Source organism: Copadichromis virginalis, linkage group LG16 (genome assembly GCF_057382275.1).
Source record: "Copadichromis virginalis isolate Kocher_CV1m ecotype Utaka linkage group LG16, C_Virginalis_male_GT1.1, whole genome shotgun sequence".
Classification (NCBI taxonomy): domain Eukaryota; kingdom Metazoa; phylum Chordata; class Actinopteri; order Cichliformes; family Cichlidae; genus Copadichromis; species Copadichromis virginalis.
The window spans coordinates 34,341,058-34,361,786 of record NC_140633.1 but is presented as its reverse complement, the minus strand read 5'-3'; the positions used below and the strand labels follow the sequence as shown (position 1 = coordinate 34,361,786).

Below are 20,729 nucleotides of genomic sequence, written 5' to 3'. Positions count from 1 at the left end.
ATTTTGTTGCACGTCATGGCCTTTCTCACCCACGTATCCACTTCCTGTCCGCCTCTGCACCAAGAGCCCAAATAAAGAGAAAAATCTTTGTCTGATGATAGCTCCTTTAAAGAAGTTGTATGATTTATGAATTCTAAACTTATAAGTTGACTCACTGACACGTCTGTGTCTGTGACTGCAAAATGCTGATAAGGTTATGAGTAATACATACCCGGGGAGCTTCTTATCAAGAGCCTGACAACCCACTGTGATGAATACATGTTAATGTTATAAATAAATACATGATGAATAAAGACAGAGCGCAAAATAAAACAAACTTCTTTGCTTCTCTAGATTCGTGCCAGTACTGTAGACAGAAAACATCACATTAACTGAAATCAGCCTCCTACGCTCACCATCATCTGACCTCTGATCAAGTGACACCCACTGCTAATTTCTTTTAGAATTTCTGATGAGCTGATATGTGACTTGATGTGTGTCTTTTTCACTAAACATGAATGAACTGATTTGAGCTCCGCTGAGGAGGAGGAGAGGCTCCCTGGGATCAGTGTGATCTCATCTGAGTAAAATCATAAAATCAAAATCTTTTCCAGGAAGAAAAACAAATAGGATTTCTTCTTCATTCAAACAGAATGAAGCCAAGTGCTTTTAAAAAAGGACTCGAGTAAATTATTAATCCGGGTCTCCTCCGCCTGTGCCATCCTAGCCTACTTTTCTTGGCACTTTGGGGGAAGCACACTGACTTGTTGCTCTCCATGACACTTCCCAGGCCATACATTATACATGCAGCTATTCTGCACAGATCATGCATACTCGTCATCACAGCCATGAAACTGGAGCTGCTGTACTGTGAAAGTCTTGAGCCACCCATTATTTCTTTATATTTTGCTACCAAGAAGCCAGACTCTGCACCGTTTTTGTTTTTAATTGGTTTAGAGCAGCAGATCTCCAGACTTTCTGAAGGTCTTCCAAATCTTTTCTTTAGACATTGGCTTGAAGCCTCATCAGAAATGGTCTCAGTGGCTGCCAAGAAGCCATTCTTAAGGGGGAGGCTCTGTTGGACATCTTGTCAATATCAGTGAAAACGAATGCAAGAAGGCACCATCAGATTTTGATCCACCATACATTTCCATCTGGAAAGCATTTGATTGGCATCAGCTTCATTTTTCAGAATGACAATGATTCCAAACTGACTGCCAGTGCAGTAAAATCATACTGGGATAAAGAATCATACAGTGGAATGCTATCAGTCATGGATTGGCCTCCCCATTCAAAGAAGAGCTTTGAATGTCCTTCAAGAAGCCTGGAGAACTATTCCTGAAGATTATTTAATGAAATTATAAGAAGGCTGCCTCAGAGAGTTCAGGGTGTGCTGAAGAATAAAGGTGATCATACTAAATATTGACATTCAAAGTCATTAGAATTGGCAAGAACGCTGTTTTCACCTTAAATCCTGTATTTTCATGTGTGTTGGCACGTATCTGAATAAATCACTGCAGCTATATCAACAACATATCAAGAAATGAGGGGTGGCTCAAGACTTTTGCACAGCACTGCAGGTGATGTTTTGTGATGTATTCAGGGTTAAAAACAGCTTAAACACTTAAAATTTCTAACACTGTTTTTAATGCCACATCACAGCTGACACAACCAGAGAAAATTACATCATTTCCTTCAGGTTGTTGGGTGTTTTTGGTGCGTTTAGATGCGACAAGTAAAGAAAGCTCTGCTAGGTTTTTCTTCATCCTCCACATCTCATATCACAGAGAACGAGGCCATTTATGTTTAATTTCAAGTCCTATGTTGTAATGGAGCTGATGGAGGGAGGCGCAGTTCATCAAACTGTCATTTTCGCTCACAATTCTGGCTTCTAGTCCATCAACAAACACGGTTTTGTCTGGTTTCACACATTCTCCTTCACTTTTGTCCCTCCATAAAAGTCCAGATTCACTCCCCAGCAGGCCGTGGCAGGCTGACATCACTTCTTATTAAGATATTTCATTGATTTTATAATTAAAGTTAATGGAAATTCACTTAATTAAAGAGACATACCTGTTTTTTAATTAATCCAAAGTCTGTTAAGTAACCATGTTAAATAATCTCCGGGAACACCATAATCTGGTGTTAAGTTCTTACAGTCTCTTATAGTCAGCACAAGAAACAAGTAAGAAATAAGGTCAGCTTAAAGCGCCGCACTGAAAGGACGCATTACACTTACAGTGATGATGTGTGTCACTGTCATGTGCATCAATCATACGTTCCCTGAGATGGCACTCAGTCATAAACACAGCTGCACATTAATACAAATGTAATATAGATGGAGCTTTTGTACTGCAAGCATCATTCACCCATTCATACACACACATTCTATGCCTAAACTCATTTAACCTAACCTCACACACTCCAACCAATGCACTGGAGGCAACTCAGGGTTCAGTATCTTACCCAGCGATACTTGGTCATGCAGAAAGGCCAGACGTCACTGGACTTAAACTCCATCTCTCTGCTTGCTAGCAGAAAGTGCTGCTGCTTTCAGTAACCTGCATTTTGGATATTTTGATTGGCGCGTGACCAGAGCCTGACAACCAATCCTATTGGACTAGAGCGAGCCAGTCAGTCTTACAATGAGAGCTTTGTTAGGACCAGCGGTGGAACAATCAAGTATTGATGCATTTATTGTAAAGCTTTAGTTCATTTTTATTTAGCAGGCTTAAAAATATATGATGCTGTATTATTTTTAGATAAAGTTACCCAGCAGTATACACAGTAAGTAAAATCATCTCCAGATGCAACATTAAAGCGATATTCACATGAATGAAAATCTGATTATGTTGTGTATTTGCCTCTGCGTAAAAGAGTTTTTAACCTCCACAAAAAGGAAAAACACCCAGACTGTGGTTTTAAAAATATTAACTGGATTTTTAAAAGTGGGTTTAATTTACAGAAGAATGAAACACAAATTTGTTTATTCAGTGGTGGGAAATAATTATACATTCTTCTTCTGTCAAGCAAGGTAACAGACTTACTGCTTCAACAACATATGGACCAATCTTTCTTATATATATCGCCTCTGTCAGTGCGCCCCAGGGTGGCTGTGGCTACAATGTAGCTTGCCATCACCAGTGTGTGAATGTGTGTGTGAATGGGTGGATGACAGGTTGTGTAAAGCGCTTTGGGGTCCTTAGGGACTAGAAAAGCGCTATACAAATACAGGCCATTTACCATTTACCATATTCATGTATGTAGGGTACTTTTACTTGTGGTACTTTAAGTATAATTTGGTATTAACGTATCTGTACTTAAACAGGGACTTCTAGGTAAAGGGTCAACATGCTTCCTTTCACAAAAGTACCTTACAAAAAGTACCTATCAGAGGTACTTTTGAAAGGTACTTTTTCTCATTACCTGAAAACTTTCACCAGCAGGGGGCAGCAGTTAACATCTAGTGCAAAGATATTTCTGATCTGCTGCTGCTTTTTTAAACGTTTAATATTTCCTTTTAACTCCGCCCAAATTTCCTCAAGAGTAAATTGTGAAACAAAAATAATGATTTGTCTGGTTGACTCACTACACCATCTAGTGGTGCTAATTTGCATGGCATAAAAGTACAGCCTGACCCTAGTTCACCTTCAGTAGGTATCTCTTCAACACAGTACAAAGATGTTTTGGATATAAAGTCTTAGCAACCTTTTTTTCATATTCTTGAGCTTTAAATACTTATGCAGCTTCTTTTTGAGTAATACACCCATATGGAGGCTCAGGGGGCCTGGAAATCATATTAAATGTTCTCCACTCTTCTACAGTTTATTTATTTCTGATCAAATATCCTGATGTTCTCATTATTTAAAACATGTGTATTTTAGAGATTTTAAAATTGCACTATACGATTAACATCTTTTTAATTTTAGGACTTTAGAGCCTGGTGTGAGACATCCTGAAACCTATAAGGCCTCATTTTCAGATTAATGAATTCAAAACCTTGTTAATTTTTAAGAATCTGCAGGAAGCCTGGTATTTAAACACACACTCACACACAGACACACACAGAAAACCAATGAGCATGACATTTCAGCGCGCAGGTCAGTGCTGTGCGTCCTCACCCTTCCAGCTGCTGTGCGTATCCACGGAGACAGATGTCAGCAGAGGCAGCAGGCTGAGCGGCGACCACCGAGGTCCAGAGCATCCCTCGTCCGCCTCACATCGGCAGACCACCCGAGGAGGAGCAGTGCCGCGACTCCACGATCTGGGTCAGAGTCATCCTGAAGAAGAACGCAGACATCACAGGCCCGCATGGATCCTAACATCCAGCCGCAGTCGCAGCATCCTCCTCCTCCTCCGTCTGCAGCTGCTTCGGATGCAATGAATTCCACTGAGACTCAGACGGGAGCAAATCCATGAGGTTCTCTCATCCACGCTCGACGACGGCTCTCTGCTGCTGTATGAGAATCTAACTGCATCAAGCATCAGTGAAAGACTGCCTCCTCCTCTTCCTCCTCCTCCTCCTCTCCCTGCCTCTGCCTAATTCCCTGCTTTATCGCTCTATTTCTGTCTTTCTCTAATGCTCACCCATATTTCCACTTCACTGCGCCCTCTTCCTCTCTCTCTCTCCCGCTCTTCCTCTCTAATTCTCAGCTGTGTCTCAGCACTCCGCTCTGCCTGTGCCCAGAGGATGTTGAACATGTGTTCAGGATGGGGGTTGGGGGACTAATGACTTCATAGGTGGCACTCTTACTTCTCCCACTGATAGGTTAGGGAGGACGGCACCCTGCGCTAACTGTTTAAAGATAAAAATCAGAGCCTGGCCTCTTTTTTTTCCCGTCTTTGTAAACGTTCCTATATTTGAAGCAAACACTTGCTTAGATGAGATTAACCATGAGGCTGAAGGAAATCTGTGGAAGGACAGCTCTGCAGGAATGAAATGAGAGGAGGGATGAGTGAGCCACAGTACTCCACGTTATAGAAGAGGAGCAGAGGGGAAAGGGAAGATGTGGGAGGCAGAATAAAAATGGACAAACAGTGGAAAGAGGGAGGGGGGAGGAGAAAAGAGAGCTTTGGAATATTTATAGAAGACTGAAGCGGAGAAATAAGCTCTATTTCTGTGCTGTGACACCTGGTTGCATCTCGGATGATACACTGTCAGGCTAAGTCAAATCAAAGGCATCCTATGGTGCCTCTGCAGCAGCAAGCAAAGAGAAATTTGCCTTTATTTCGAGCAGATTACACATTTCGTTCAGGCTTCGGTGGCAAAGCATCTCTGATTCCGGGATCTGCAGACGGAAGAGTGCTTAATCAAGGAAATGATGGCCTTGTGACAATCATGAGAGCCGCTTGACTGAGTCACAAAACGAGGTTAATGTGGGAGGGAGAAGAAGGGGGTGCACAAATATGAAATCCAAATAAAAAATCCTTTCCCTGTTAACCGAGGAGGAATGAGTCAAAATAGATTCAATGTTCCAGACACGTCACTCTGACTGCAAATTTAAAAACGTACGTTCATACGTCTGTGTGTGTGCGTGTGTGTGGAGAACAGGATACCTCTGGGCTTATGCTGTGACCTAGATAAGGCCTTGATGCTCCCAAGTCTGTCAGGCAGAGTGTATCCGAGTGTGTGTGTGTGTGTGTGTGTGTGTGTGGCATCCCATAGAGTAAATGCATGTGTGTCTAAATGCAGAAGAGAGAGAGAGATGAAACGAAGCTGCACGGCTGCGATGCCTGTGTGACTAAGAGCCTCAGCTGGATGACATACAAATGGGTGACCGTTCACACAGCAAGAAAGCTAATCCAAACACACAGGGATACAAAAACTGCAAGTCTTCAGCCTCTCGCTGCAACCTTACGTCACATTGAATGCAGAAAACCTGTAAAATTACACAACATAACGAAAGCATAGTAAACTCAAGCCCTGATGCCAAAGCTCGTCCCTCTCCATGCAAGACTCAGTGAATCACCCCTCCACCGTTTGGGTGTAAAGCTTAACAGCTTAACGCCCACTATGGATGTAGATTAGATTGTTACGGGCTCTTAGATTTCCCTTCCATATGGCATAAAATTAAACACTTCTGAGGCTTTTTACCTCCATATAGCCCAGATTAATATAACATAATGAACCAAACCCATACCCCCTTCACTCTATTACTCTGCAGCTATTCAGTGCATTATCAGAATCAGAATCAGAATACTTTATTGATCCCTGGGGGAAATTATTTTTTGTTACAGTGCTCCATTTTAAACCAACATTAAGACAAGACAGACAATACACTAACTAAGAATAGTACAATATATACATATATATACATACATACATAAGTCACTCATAAATAAATAGTTGGAAAAGAAACATGTGTAGTTGTAGCAGCAAACAGTGTGTTAAGTGGATGCGTTGTACAGGGAGATGGCCACAGGCAGGAATGATTTCCTGTGTCGTTCAGTGGTGCTTTTCGGTAATCTCAGTCTCTCACTGAACGTGCTCCTGTGACTGACCAGCATGTCATGGAGTGGGTGGGAGGTGTTATCCAACATTGTCTTTATCTTGGACAGCATCCGCCTCTCCAACACCACCTTGAGGGAGTCCAGCTCCATCCCCACAACATTGCTGGCCTTACGGATTAGTTTATTAAGTCTGTTGGCATCTGCGACCCTCAGCCTGCTCCCCCAGCATGCAACAGCATAGAGGATCGCACTGGCCACAACAGACTCATAGAAAATCCTCAGCATTTTCTGGCAGATGTTGAAGGACCTCAGTCGCCTCAAAAAATAGAGACGACTCTGGCCCTTCCTGTAAAGTGCTGTGGTGTTTTTAGCCCAGTCCAGTTTATTGTCAATGTGTACTCCAAGGTATTTATAGTCCTCCACAATGTCAACACTGACCCCCTGGATTGAAACAGGGGTCAAGTGTTTCCTGGTCTTCCTGAAGTCCACGATCAGTTCCTTGGTCTTTGCCACGTTGAGCTGCAGATGATTCTGCTCACACCACGTGACAAAGGAGTCGACCACAGCCCGGTACTCTGTCTCATCATCCCTGCTGATGCATCCAACCACCGCAGAGTCATCAGAAAACTTCTGAAGATGGCATGTCTCTGTGCAGTGGCTGAAGTCTGTGGTGTAGAGGGTGAAGAGGAAGGGGGAGAGGACAGTCCCCTGTGGTGCCCCTGTGTTGCTGATCACCTTGTCAGACACACACTGTGGGAGACGTACATATTGTGGTCTTCCTGTCAGGTAATCAACAATCCAGGACACCAGAGAAGCATCCACCTGCATCGCTGCTAACTTATCACCCAGGAGGGTCAGCCTGATGGTGTTGAAAGCACTGGAAAAGTCAAAAAACATGACCCTCACAGTGCTCGCTTATGTAAAAATGACAGGAATCATTTCGCCCCAGTTAATTCTTGACCTGTCCTCTGGCCAGATTTGTCATTAAAGGGTTAATCCCGTGCAGCAGGAGCTCTGAAAATTTAACGAAAGGACAGAAAACTCGGTAGGCTTTAAACGGGCGCGGGACAAAAATAGCAGTTTCTCACACAGATGGCGACTCTCCCACAGAGTCACGCATGGCAAAAAAAATGATGGGAAAAAACTCATCAGCAGAGACTCATCAGTAAACACAAGCGTCCTATTTGCTCCAAACAGGATATGACACATATGCATGTGGAGAGCGCTGTCTCCAATTTCACTCTGGAGAGCGACACGCTCAAAATGTCACCGTTTTCACTCTTTGGCAAGTTCAGAGACTTTGAAGTAAATACTCCCAAAGCAGGAAGGCATTCAGAGGTCAGGTGTGTTATTCTACACAGACTCTTGAAAAAAAAAAAAACCCCACCAAAAGTATAAAAGTGGCAGTAACTCATAAACGGTTCAACACTCCTGTCAAACTCGTTGAATTAAAGTTGACATTCTGCACTTCAATCACATGCTGTTTGGTTGATTTAAAATCTACTTATGGAGTTACATAACTGTATGTCTTCTTCTTCTTTTGGTGACTCCCTTTTAGGGGTCACTGCAGTATTCCTATCATACTCCTCTGATCCACCAACCATCCGCATGTCCTCCTTCACTACATCCATGAATCTTCTCTGAGGTTTGCGTCTTCTTCTCCTGCCTGGCAGCTCCATCCTCAGCATCCTTTGTCCAAACCTTCTCAGCCTTGTCTCTATAACTTTGTCTGTCGTCTACCAACGTCACAGTTCACAGACGCTAATGCCTGACCTTACCCGTCGACCTGTCCATCACCTCTGCAAACAAGGAACTCAGAGCACCCTCACCTTTGACCCCATCCGTCATTCCAACTCCACTGCACTCTATGTGAACTTGTGAAAAAAATACCAAAAGAAAAGCATCAACTGTTAAACTTTTTATTAAATGTGATGTTTTTAGTCTAAAGGTAATCACACAAACTGATCAGTCATCACTCAATGTTTCAGTTTCTCTCGGTGAGTTTATCTGTTTTTTCAGTTCTTCTGACTGACTTTTTTGCTCATTTATTTAACAGGCACCACAGCGAGGAGTCACAAAATAGTGACTCTGTAGGTCAAACTGGGAGGAGATGATGCAACAGAATGCCTCATGTTTTATTAATAAAGTTTAGTGTATTGATGACATATCACAGGGAGAGGAATATGATATATTGCTATATCAGGGGTTCGTCCTGCTCTGGGGAAACACAGAGGTTCATAAATCTAAATCTGAGAACCCTGAAAGTGAAGACCTCCTGACTCAAACATTACTTCAAATAGAAAAACTATTGATGCTATAAACTGTATTTGTGCAGCGGTAGAACATAAAGCAGCACCGGTGGTACCTGAGGGCTCAATAACAGTCAGTTTCCATGGTAACGGAGGCGGAATCTATCACAGATTATCGACTTTAGTTTTTGTTTTCACATGCGGATCCTGCGCTGCTCTTTCCAGAACTCGGCAATCCCCTGAGACAGAGCATACTCTGCTAGGCCCCTGCAATCACGGGGGGTGAACCCCACCAAGGCCGTGCCCTTCATGCTGACCCCCTGTCTCCCTGCCAGCTCGGCGACCCTCGCCGTGATGAGGGAAGCCGGAGCGTGACAGTACGACTCGCCGCCGATGCTGAAAGACGGCCAGGGTTCACCTGCGGTGAGGTGATCTGGCGGGGTCCCCTTCACGCTTTCCACATTACAAGCGATTTCCACAGCGCCCCCGTGTGGTAGGGCCAGCACCTGCACTCCAGGCAGGCCTCCCGGCGTCGACTCCCTGATGGCTTTGGCGATGCTGCGCCCCAAAGAGACGTCCTGGGTGTCAATTGTGACATTGCAGTTCATGACGTAGGGACCTGCCCCGACACCTGCAGGAGATCAGACAAATCGGAACTAAAGGAGCTTCTTTAAATCAATAACAACATTTTTTGCAGATTTTTACTAGTGAGACAAAAGTTGCATAGCAATCCTCTTCCTTCTGAAGTCTTATTCACATTCAGAAACAGATTGTTCTACTAGTGCTCTGCAGTCCTCAGCCCTAAAAAATGGTCAGAGTGGCAGAAGCTGTACTGAAAGCTGAAGAGGAATGGACACAGCACAGTCCCCCGTGTCAGACAGAGCACTGCCCAGTCTTACAGACTACATGTCTATCAGGTGGTGTGAGGTGAGCCAGGACTAGTCTCTCCAGCTCTGCATCAGATGTGAAGTGAGGGCAACTGGTTGACAGTCATTTTTCTTGGATAGTGACGACTTCTTTGGTACATGTAGTTCACCAGATGTTCTCCGGAACACTATGAATCCTCGATCTCCTGTCTTGTTTGCCTCCAGTAAATTTTTTTTTTTCTTTACAAATCCAGCAGTGCTTATAATAGAGACTAAATGTTGCAAAGGCAACAACAGGATACCTCGGCTGTGTGAATCTGATGCTTAACACCTTTTAGTTAGATTCAGAATGTGCTAACAGGCTCAGTGGCCTGACTTTCTTTTTATCTGGTAACACGTCAATGTTATTTTTTTTAGCTGTGAGAACTTTTCAGATTTTTCCTTTCAAAGGTCAGAATAGAGAAGGGAGACAGCCTGTGGTCAGACTAACAAACAAACAAAGATAAAGTCACCTGTGTTGTGTAATCACACCAAAGAGACACTCTAACCTTCATTACCTGCTACCTCTGGCTCACCTGTGAGGCCGAATCGTTTCTGTGGCTGCGGCCCCACGTCGGCCCTGATCGCCCGCAGGTCTGGCATCTTCTTGAACCAGCCCATCTCCTTCCTCCTGTGCGCCAGCCCTCGCTGTAAGGGGAAGTCTGCCCAGCCAAACAGGAAGGCACTGGTGCCCCGGACCCTCTCTGTAAGTCCCTGAGCCACAGCTGAGCCCAAGCAAGAGCACAGACACATTTCAGCTGACTGGCATACGGAGTGCACGTCATCACGTGCACACAAATTCAGAAACGCAAAGGTGCAAAGACCGTGACGGACCAAAACACACCCGCGGGAATGTAATTCAGACGGATGGAAAATACGGACACATGGGCTGCTTATTACATGCATGCATGAATACAGTGCTTGTTAGTGGGTTGGCCAATTACCATTTTTCAATCACACCACACAGATTAGCATACAGAGTGCAGTCTGCAGGCATGAGGGCAAAGTGTTGAGTTATTGCTCATTATCAGATAGACACATGGCTGCGAAGTCAGCTGGTAAACTGTGAAAGTAATCAACAGCCCAAGAAAATAGAAAAGACGTCACATTATCAGCTACATGCAGGTGAGACATGCTTGTAGAGACACAGTGGATGAGCTCATGACCGAAAATGTACTGAGGAATAATAAAAACTACATACACCCTGCTGAATATGTCTGTGAACACACATTGAGAATTTATTTTAAGTCACATGTGATATTTGTCTAAAGAACTAAAAATAAATTACGAGCACTGACAGCCAGTGAGGATTTAAAATATAGCTGTGATTCCCAACCAGGGGTACATGTTAGATAGGATTTTAGGGTTATGTGGGAAGTTGTGTTCAACTAATCTAAAAAAAAAAATGCAATAACAAGTAGATCTTAAAATATTTTACTGGAAAAGTTAGCAGCGGTAGCAACAGGGTAACTCAAATATATAAATGATTTAAATAGGTAGATAAATAAATAGTTAAATAATGACTGGAAAGAAAGGGAGAAGGCTTGAATTTATAAAATAACAACTAAACCTTTGAGAAGTTTTCATATAATAAACAAATTCAAATTTTAAACAAATATAATGCATAACTGTTGAAATAACTCACCTGGCTAACAGTATGGAAACCTTTTTTTAGCTAAACCGCTAGCTAAAAAAGCAAGGCTAGCAGTTAAAATAATTAGCCAAAAATGTGCTGTTAGTAAATAATTAGAATTGCTTTTTAAAATTATAACAAAGGGGGGAAATATCCAACTATTAACTTTTGAAATAGCTAAATAATAATTAGGTTAAAGGGCTAGCAGTTGAAAATGTCATCTTAAAATGTATACTAACAAATAAAATTGTTAGCTTAACATGACAGACAAATATTTTAAATGGGTAAAAATTATAAATGAAAAGTTTTAAATACTTAGCTAAAGGATATCTAGCTAAAAGTTGAAATTATTAGCTAAAACATAATTAAATGATGTTAGCTAAACAGATAAATATTTGAAACTACAAGCTTACTAGCAATTAAAAACATACGATAAAAGTATCGATTAATTGAAATAGCAAAACAAAAACTATGAATGAAAGTAGGGTTAGCAGTTGAATATTAAAGGGTTAATAAACACAGGAATTATTAGCTAAAAGTATGAGTAGTAGTGGAAATACTGCATTTCGTTGCCCTGTACCTGTGCATGTGCAATGACAATAAAGTTGAATTCTATTCTATTCTATTCTAAATTTTTAGGCAAGGCAAGGCAAGGCAAATTTATTTGTATAGCACAATTCAACAACAAGGTGATTCAAAGTACTTTACAGAGACATTAGAAACAAAAACAAATAAAAAGCATGATTTAAAATTTTAGGTGAATTAATGGAGAAACTCAGAAGGTTAGTCAAACAATAATTAGTTTGAATGAACACTTCATTTGATGACGGGGTATTTAAGGAGGGTACAGTGTTTCAGGGGTACATTAACTCTCAGGAACACTGTGAAACACATACCGAGCGCCTCTTTAGTACAGTCCTCTGCCCTCACCTCCTCCCCCAGTGGGTAGATGGGTATGAGGTCAACAGCGCCCATGCATGGATGGACTCCTGTATGAGTTTGCATGTCAATCAACCCACACGCCTTCTCGCATGCACACAGGATCGCCTCCCCTGGAAAACATTAAAAAACAACACCAAATAAAAGCTGCAAACTTTGACTGCTTTCACTGTTAAGGCTGTCGTGTTTCGAACAAGGATTCGTAGAAATGATTTTTTTCTCTGTGATCCTTGTTAGAAAAAGGTTCTTACTGGGGTTTTTTTTATGTGTCTTTAAATCCCTCACAAAGCTTATTAAAGGATTGGAAGCTGGAGCTGAACCCATTCATCCATCTCTCAGGAGCAAGAGAGTGAATATGGAACATGTTAGAAGCACAAATACAAAGAGGACTTACTGATCGAGTCGATGCTGGACACAATAGTGATGACAGAGCGGTTGTAGTCATAATCATTAAAGATGTTTAACACCGTGGTCCCCTCACGCCTCACACCTGAAGCACAATAAAGACAATACATGTGAATAAATGTCTAATAACAGGTTATATTTTACAGGTAAAGGGCAAATTTAGTGCTTAGAGTAGGGTGGTTATCTGATTATCATCTGGCGCCATCATGGATGACATAACTGCGTACAGGCAGTGATTTTACAGCTAAGAGTTGGGTATATGTAGTGGCTTGCCCTTCAAACTGAGGCTGTAAATAGTTTACCAGCAGTTAGCTCGTGTTGAAATTCAAACTTTTTTTTCCGCTGGTACCTTGAACTCACCTTCAGTATTGTACAACGCTGCTTTGGCCACCGTCTCCACCAGATCCTTCCTGCGAGCTTCAGAAACATTGAGGAGACACGCCACCAGTCTCCTGCCCAAAGAGCTCGAGGCCATGTTTTATCAGGTATGCAGAACTGGGAAAGTAGAAATGCAGCCACTCATTAGATGAAAATTTGAATGTGTAACCAATAAAACGCAATCATGGGAAAAAGAAAGTCCATATTCTTTCAATTCCAAGGGTTCATATATGACAACATTTTAAAAATCCTTAACATTATTTACCAGTTTCAGATGACCAACTCTATCTGTCAGACAGATGGCCTCACATTTCACTCTACAATACTTTGGTATGCCGAAGAGTTCATGGTCAACTCAGGCCAACCCTCCACCACTGTGCTTGACAACTGGTACAATTGGTACGAGCTAAAAATGGCTGCATTAGTTACATTTTAAAATTTGTAATTATCCCAGCATGTATCAAAGTACCAGCCAGGTGACATTTTCCCCATGTTTTTGCTGTTGCACCCACTTCTTTGAGCTCATTCCTTTGAGAAGTTCAGGAAATACTGTTTTTATTTCAACTGTTTGATGATAAATGGTACAGTTCATAGAGCTGCATCTTCATCCCATCAAAAAATGAAGCAGTGAAATAATACTTTTGATTTTTAATGCAATTCTAAGTGTAACATGGATACTCAAGCAGCAACAGAATACGTACATGGGCTATGAAAAGTTCTCCAATAAATATAAGCTGCTGCACAGTGTGTTTAAAAGCTGAAGTTACCTTCCAGCAGATGAATGGAACTCTTCTTATGTGCAGAATGACCTTGATTAGTTTATATGGTTAATTATCAGTCATATAATTATTCAGTGCAGTTTATAGGAATTATTAAGCCGAGTGGCGGTGCAATGGTTTACCCATTGTGTCTGCACAGCTGTTTGCACAGCTGTAGAACATGTACAAAGTCCAGCCTGGTGTAAACTAATTTGCTGTGTTATGCAGGCGGAACCAAAGATGTCAGTGGCACACTTGAAGTATGTGCAGCGTTTATAAGGAAAAAGGGGCAATATAAACTATTTCTGCGGGAAAACACTCACTTTGCACTCGCTTCAGCGCAGCCGCTGCGAACCCACCCACATCAAGATCCACGGAAAGGTAAACACGTTCATTTTATGTGTTCAGCTAAACTTTGGAAGTCTCAGCACAAGATGGTTCCACCCCGATCCCAACCATAGACATTTTGAGATGTGTTTATGTATGTGCGGTCCTCGTATGTATTTTTTTTAAAAATAAAAAAGGTCTGGGGTGTAAATATTTTTTCCTGGACATGCTGTTACCTACTTATTATTTTTGGAAAATAATACAAATTCCATAAAATTGTGAAAACATTCGAAAAAAAATTAATTAGTGGTTTAATCAGTGTCAATTTTATTTATGTTTTATATCCATAAATATCCTCGGCTCACATCGATGACAGTTCACGTTTCTCACCACAAACGTGGTGTTTTATACGATTGCTTTGTTCTTGGCGTCGTTAGACCGCGCGGACGAAAACGGAAATACAAAGGAGGGACTCATCCGATTCCTACCGACGAGAAAACTCAACACATGCGCAGTAGCGCGTACGTTTCCTGTCACTGCAGTCGTTTGTTATTTCGGTGGGTTTGTTTTTGTTAAACAGCGCCTCTTTGTGGACAAAAGGAGACTCTAAAACTGTGACAGTGAAGTAAATCTTGGACGTTTATTCCGCAGGTGTCGTAATGTGAGGCGGACAGCGGTTGTAGACGCCGTGTAGTTGTAATTGTTTGCGTATAATAAGGCTGTGTGGCCCGGTTTGGCGCTACCCGCTGATAATGTGATGCTAACTGACAGCAGCATGGAGCGAGTGCGCAGATGAGGAAAAACGCCAGCTCATTTTCTTATTTTAGAGTCCATGCTAGCCGAACGAGCAGCAGTACTGGACCTGACTTTAATAACTGCGGCCAAAGCGATGACGACGTCACCCTCCGAGCTCCGGGGGCTCCACGCCTCGGCAAGCCGGGATGCACTGTCGGGAACCCCGCTGCAGAAGCTGCAGAGGCTGCCCGCGGTGCCCGGGAACCTCCCCAACCGAGTGAACGACCTGCTGCTCCTGCGGCCTGACCCGGAGGAGCAGGAAAAGAGCAACAACCGGCACGCGGTGTTTTTTCACGGGGATATTCAGGTGAGAGTGATGGAGAAGGTCTCAGGTGGACATGGCTGCCATGGCGAAATTAATCACTGAATACGATTACTGAGGCAGCTCTGTGCCACCTCCTGTGTGTTTAATGTTGGAATCAGTCAATGATTTCTTTCAACAAACCAAATAAAAATGCGGGGAGGCCAGTCCATGGCTGATAGTGCTCCATTGTGTGTGATTCTGTCCAGGTATGATTTTACTGCCTCTGCAGTGCGCTTTGGATCATTGTCATGCTGAAAAATGAAGCTGTTGCCAATCAGACCTTTTCCCCATGGTATTTCATGGAGCATCAAAATCTGACAGTTCACTTTTGCCGAGATTTCCAACACCACTGGCTGAAATTAAACCATGACAGAGCCTCCACTTTCTTTTACAGATAGATGCTCACTGTGCTAACTCTCTCCTGATCTCCTCCGTACACACTGATGATGATTTGAACCAAATATTAGGACTTATCACTCCATCAGCCCTGTTGCCACTCATTTTCAGTCCAGTTCTTGTGTGGTTTCGCATACTTTAGCCTTTTCTTACAGTGAGACATTTCGGATGTGGCTTCAGGCTTTATTCCCCTGAAAATGGTCAGGAAAAAGTACAGGACTCAGCTGTGCTGCTCTTGTTCTGAGATCATGTAGGACCTCTATGTTGCAAAAAGCAGTTGTAAAACTTCTCATTTCTCTCTGTGCAGAACTTCCAGGAGGAGATGGCGCTGCAGCCTGAGGGTGCCCAGTGGCTCTCCTGGAGCCTGGAGAGGGTCGCCTTCACTCTGGGCTGCCGTTTCCCTGATAGACACGTGTGGGTGGTGAGAGCCTCGCGCATGTACCTGCACAAGTTCAGCTGCTACCAGAACTTTGTGGAGAGCAACATGTTCGGGGCTCCGGAGCACTCTCCATACTCTGCTGACTCTGGAGCGTTTCACCACCTCAGGTTTGTTACTGGAGCTCATTTTGTCTTGTTGAGATATTATTTAACTTGATTACTTTGGCTAAATTTTATCCGGCCTGTATATCAGTTAAGAATAAATTAAGAAAGGTGTAGAGGCTTAAAAAGCCACCTGCAAGATAAATCGTCTAGCTCACAGATGATGACACAGAAAAGGGCAATTTAATGGTGAACGCGTTTCCCGTGTCTTTTCCCAGTTTTCCAAATTTTATGTTTTTGGAAAACATGACCAGGTCTAAAGGTGTGAAGGACAGGAAAATGTTGCTGTAATTCTTTGAGATGATTTTGGATCTTTTCTCTGAGTCTGAGCAGCGTTTCTGACCACAGGGCCCTGCTGAGCCACGGCATGGAGCGAGCCAGCCTGCCAGACCCGCTCCAACCACAGGGCGGCGCTGACAGCATCCCCTCAGGCTTCTCCTTGACCCTGGTGGGCTTCAGCAAAGGCTGCGTGGTCCTGAACCAGATGGTGTACGAGCTGCCCGGGGCCCGTGCTGATCCGCAGATGTCACCCTTCGTCAAGCACATCTCTGACATGTTCTGGCTGGATGGTGGCCACCCGGGGGGCAGTGAGACCTGGGTGACAGACAAGCAGGTCCTGAAGGAGCTGGCCGGCAGCGGCGTGTCGATCCATGCCCACGTGACCCCTTACGAGGTGTGCGACCCGATGCGGGCCTGGGTGGGCCGCGAACACGGACACTTCATCAAAACTCTGGAGGAGTTCGGGGCGTGTCCAAGCAAGAAGCTGCACTTCAAGGACGAGCCGCCCTCCATCGAGAACCACTTCAGGGTCATCCAGGAGTTTTGAGCGCTTTATGTGATCTTTGTGTCTTATTGCTGGTCTTACCTTAAACCTTCAGATTTAAGGGCTCAGATGAGTCGGATGCTGGTTTGTTAAACGCGCTAACCCTGAGGTGGGACGAGCTTTCCTCTGTTCTCCACTGTCTTCCTCTGAAAGTCCTTCAGGCTAAATGAAAGCTTTTCCATTTGCTCAGACTTTATGTTGCTGCCGAGCTGCTGGTTAATATCCGGTTAGTTTCTCTAACTCAACTTGTTTGCGTGTTTAGCTGCAGCAGAAAAGCTTCTTACATTCTTTCTATACCTGCACTAGCATTGAGCTCATTTTAGACACATGAATGTTTGAGAATCCGGTCTCCGGGTGGACGTCATCAGCAGGAATATCTGCTGATTGTGTTTTAACTGTAATGAAATAACAAGCAGACACTTAAAGTGTTTGAGTTCATTCCTTCAGTTTGATGCTGATGGTGGATTTCCATCAATGACGAGTCAGAAAAAGGACAAAAAAGCAGTTTAGATTTATATTTTTAAGATAAGACACTGCAGGCTAACAGAACTGTTCACTTTTTGAAGCCATTGAAGTTCCAAAACCAGACTTTAAAAAAAAAAAAAATCTTAATTAAGATTAATTATCTCACAACGAGTTATGTGTGTAAATTGCAGACTGCTTAAAAAAAAAAAAGTGCCTGCAGCGTCTCCTCTTAAATCGCTGCAGTACGTTTTATTCTGACACACAGTCACTTCAAGGTGTGTTCACTACGTATTCTGGAGCCGTCACATTTCACATGGTCTTCATCAGCACAGGATGTTCTGCTGATGAAGACCATGGGGCTCATAGGTCAGCTCTGTCATCACGTTTGGAAATCAACTTTTAAACGGTACAACTATAACAACAACCAAAAACTTTCATATTTTACTATAAATGTTTTTAAAATATCAGATTTTATGTTTTCCTGGAGAAAAAAAAAGTCCATCTGCACAGATTTGTTTTTTGTTTTCAGTAAAATGCAATAATAAGAAGGAACACTCAGGTGCTTTAGTATTTGGGCAGCGGGGCAGTTTTAGTTTTTTGCTTTGATTAAATCTGAATCGCACCATGTGATTAATCTGTAGATGACAGTTGGGTGCTTCTCTTCTGGCCTGAATTGCTTTGGGGTGAGCTGTACAGATGTCTGTCTTCTTTTAAATATTATGGAACTCTATAAATCACCTATCATATTTTTGGATCTTTGAGTAGGTGGGTCGTGACTCCTCCTTTCAGAGAGGGTGTGTGGGAGTTCTCCACACCAGTCTACATGTGTTTTGTGGACTTTGGGATGGTTTGGCTGGGGTGACCTGTAGGGGGTGTTCCTGGACTCCGGGATATCAGGCACGCTGTTAAAAGCACTTTGGAGCCTGCAGCTGCAACGAGAGCTTGGTTCACTTCTCCATCAATAAGCCAGACTCCCTCAGGGTTGACCTTTGACGCTGATTCTGTTTACAGCTTTCATGAATAGAATATCAGAACAGAGGCTGTGGGGTTTGGTGCTGTGGATGCTGTACTGATCTGTTTTTTGTGAAGAGCGAGCTGATGATCTACACCTACATCCACAAGCTGTGGATGCTGACTGAAAGGTGTCCAGGACACCAGAGGTGGAAATGAGCTTCCTCTGAAGGCTTTGGGCTTTTGGGGGTGTCTGAGTAGAGCAGCTGCTTTGCCACATTTAAAGGCATTGGTTGAGGTGTAGTGGATGTCCTGGATAACTTTGAGGCCCACGACTGCTTGGATAGATCATGTCTGCTGGCTTGGGTGGTACAGCGAGGATGTGTGGCCTTGGCGTCTTCGTTTAGGTCACTGCTCCTGTGACTTAGACCCAAAGAACTGGTAGAAACTGGATGAGTCTAATTAGTGGAAACAGATGTTGCTGTTGGTTGTTTCAAACACTAGAAGGCGAGTGCCATCTAGTTCTAGGTGAAGGTGGACATCTTTACAGCTAATATCTCCAAAACCATCTATGGACCCCCTGTCCAGATACTTTTGGATCTGAATGTATCTCATGGTGGCAGATGTGATATGTTTTTATGACACTGGGTGGGGAGAAGGACAAAAAAAATCTGTAAACTTGCTTGCTGTGTCCAATTAATGAAGTGGATTATTCCTGTAGGACTTCTGGTAGCTGGCAGGGCAGCATGCACTGTACATCCATCTGTATGATCTCTGTATGAGCTTAAATAGCATCTTTGCACTTTGCTGATGGCTGCGAGTCGTTCTGCTGAATGTAACTTCAGATGCATTCCATTGTTTACTACTCGCTGTATGTTGTGCTGTTTGTTTGTTTTTTTGTTTTTTTTGTTTTTGTTTTTTTTTTAAACAAAAAAACTGAGTGGATTTGACCTTTTAAAGGAGCTCAGCTCTGATTGGTTTTGTTCTTAGACTCTGTACTGCTGTATGAGTCAGTTAAAATAATCCTTATTTATGTCACATGCTCTCAAAATGTCATTTAGTGGCTGTAACAGTCAAAGAAACTTACTGTCTGGACTATCTCATTAGACGTCCACTGAGTGGGAGTTCTTGAAGCAAATCAATGAAGTATTTAAATATTAAAATGCAAAGCTGAAACAATTCTTCTAACATGGAACAAAGGTCATCAGTTTTTATATAGTTGTTACATGTACCCAACAAATATCCCTGGGAGGAAGAGTATGTAGGATCAGCCTCTGCTAGTGCCAACTCAGATATGCCGATTGTCCCGCTGTGGTGACCTTTGAACTGAAAGAAGCTCTTAAGGTACTTTGAGCTGATCCATTATATTTAACAAGGCTTGGGACTGGTGCTAAGAGCACAGCAGTTCACATTTGGTCCTCCAGTGTTTAGCTCCATGGTGCAGTGGTCATGATATCAGCTTCCATATATGAGCCTTTATTAGTCTTTGTAGCCCGATTCCTACCATTCACACTGATGGTGGGTAAATGGTAAATGGCCTGTATTTGTATAGCGCTTTTCTAGTCCCTAAGGACCCCAAAGCGCTTTACACAACCTGTCATCCACCCATTCACACACACATGGGTGACATAAAAACCCTATAAAGATAATGATGTATATTAAAAGGTTAATATGAAGTGTTTGAAACATTTTTAATCAGCATCCACTGTTGTTGGGGTGCGTGCGTGCGTGTTTGACAAAAATATGTAAAAACATAACATATCAGGACCCCTTTAGAGCAGTGTTTCCCAACCGGTGTGCTGTGGACGATTATCTGGTTCTATCCGATTAGTAAGTCAGCGGTCCTCAACCTTTTTTGCGCCACGGACCGGTTTATGCCCACAATATTTTCACGGACCGGCCTTTAAGGCGTCGCGGATAAATACAACAAAAAACTAGTACCTGCTCTGATTAAATGGGTTGACAATTCCTAGTAAAACAGAAGGAGAAATTAGTCACGCTGTAAGACTGTGCAGTGCAAAATAGCAATAGATAAATATTTGAAAAGGAAAAAGTCAATCTGAGATGAGTCCTGGAGAAAGTTCTGACCCAGATGAAGGCCCTAGCATGACTAGTGGTCAGAAGAAAGCAAAAAAGGTATACTGGGGACAAACTGAGCCAATTCCGCTATACCTGGTGGGCGGGGAGAAATTATCAATATGCTTTTTGTGACATTTGTTTGTTGGTGTGCGGTGTGATTTTTCTAATGTGAAATATGTACTGTGGCTCCAAAAGGTTGGGAAACACTGCTGAGAGTTACTGAGCTACTGGTTTCCAGTCTGTGCCTGCTCACTGGTACACACTGACACAGTATGACCCAGTATGAACTCTCAGCTCTGCAGGGCCAACAGGGGGCAGCGTGGAGCTGGAAAAACATCAAAGCACAGACACCA

The 20,729-nt window shown here is 43.0% G+C and overlaps 3 protein-coding genes across 6 annotated transcripts in view; 1 reads left to right on the top strand and 2 right to left on the bottom strand.

The window, feature by feature from the left end:
• LOC146691215 (nck-associated protein 5-like) overlaps nucleotides 1–4,477 on the bottom strand; it is a 99,667-nt gene extending 95,190 nt beyond the window's left edge. For all 3 annotated transcript variants that reach the window (XM_085434520.1, XM_085434521.1, XM_085434522.1), the window contains exon 1: nucleotides 4,101–4,477. The gene's annotated coding sequence lies outside the window, so the exon portion shown is untranslated. The remainder of the gene's footprint in view (nucleotides 1–4,100) is intronic.
• A 3,857-nt stretch (nucleotides 4,478–8,334) lies between these two features.
• Nucleotides 8,335–13,035, bottom strand: ftcdnl1 (formiminotransferase cyclodeaminase N-terminal like 1). The gene is made up of 5 exons (XM_085434517.1): nucleotides 12,921–13,035; nucleotides 12,550–12,645; nucleotides 12,113–12,268; nucleotides 10,120–10,308; nucleotides 8,335–9,309 (listed from the first exon to the last, which is right to left on the bottom strand). Exons 1-5 carry the CDS (start codon nucleotides 13,033–13,035, stop codon nucleotides 8,873–8,875), a joined length of 993 nt encoding a protein of 330 aa, XP_085290643.1. The 3' UTR covers nucleotides 8,335–8,872.
• Nucleotides 12,987–19,271, top strand: lg16h2orf69 (linkage group 16 C2orf69 homolog). Of its 2 annotated transcripts, none has more exons than XM_085434519.1 (4): nucleotides 12,987–13,045; nucleotides 14,851–15,125; nucleotides 15,826–16,064; nucleotides 16,407–19,271. In XM_085434519.1, exons 2-4 carry the CDS (start codon nucleotides 14,856–14,858, stop codon nucleotides 16,882–16,884), a joined length of 987 nt encoding a protein of 328 aa, XP_085290645.1. In that variant the 5' UTR covers nucleotides 12,987–13,045; nucleotides 14,851–14,855; the 3' UTR covers nucleotides 16,885–19,271. The 2 variants fall into 2 exon arrangements, with proteins under 2 accessions (XP_085290645.1, XP_085290644.1); XM_085434518.1 differs by lacking the exon at nucleotides 12,987–13,045 and adding an exon at nucleotides 13,929–14,077.
• Nucleotides 19,272–20,729: the final 1,458 nt, after the last annotated feature.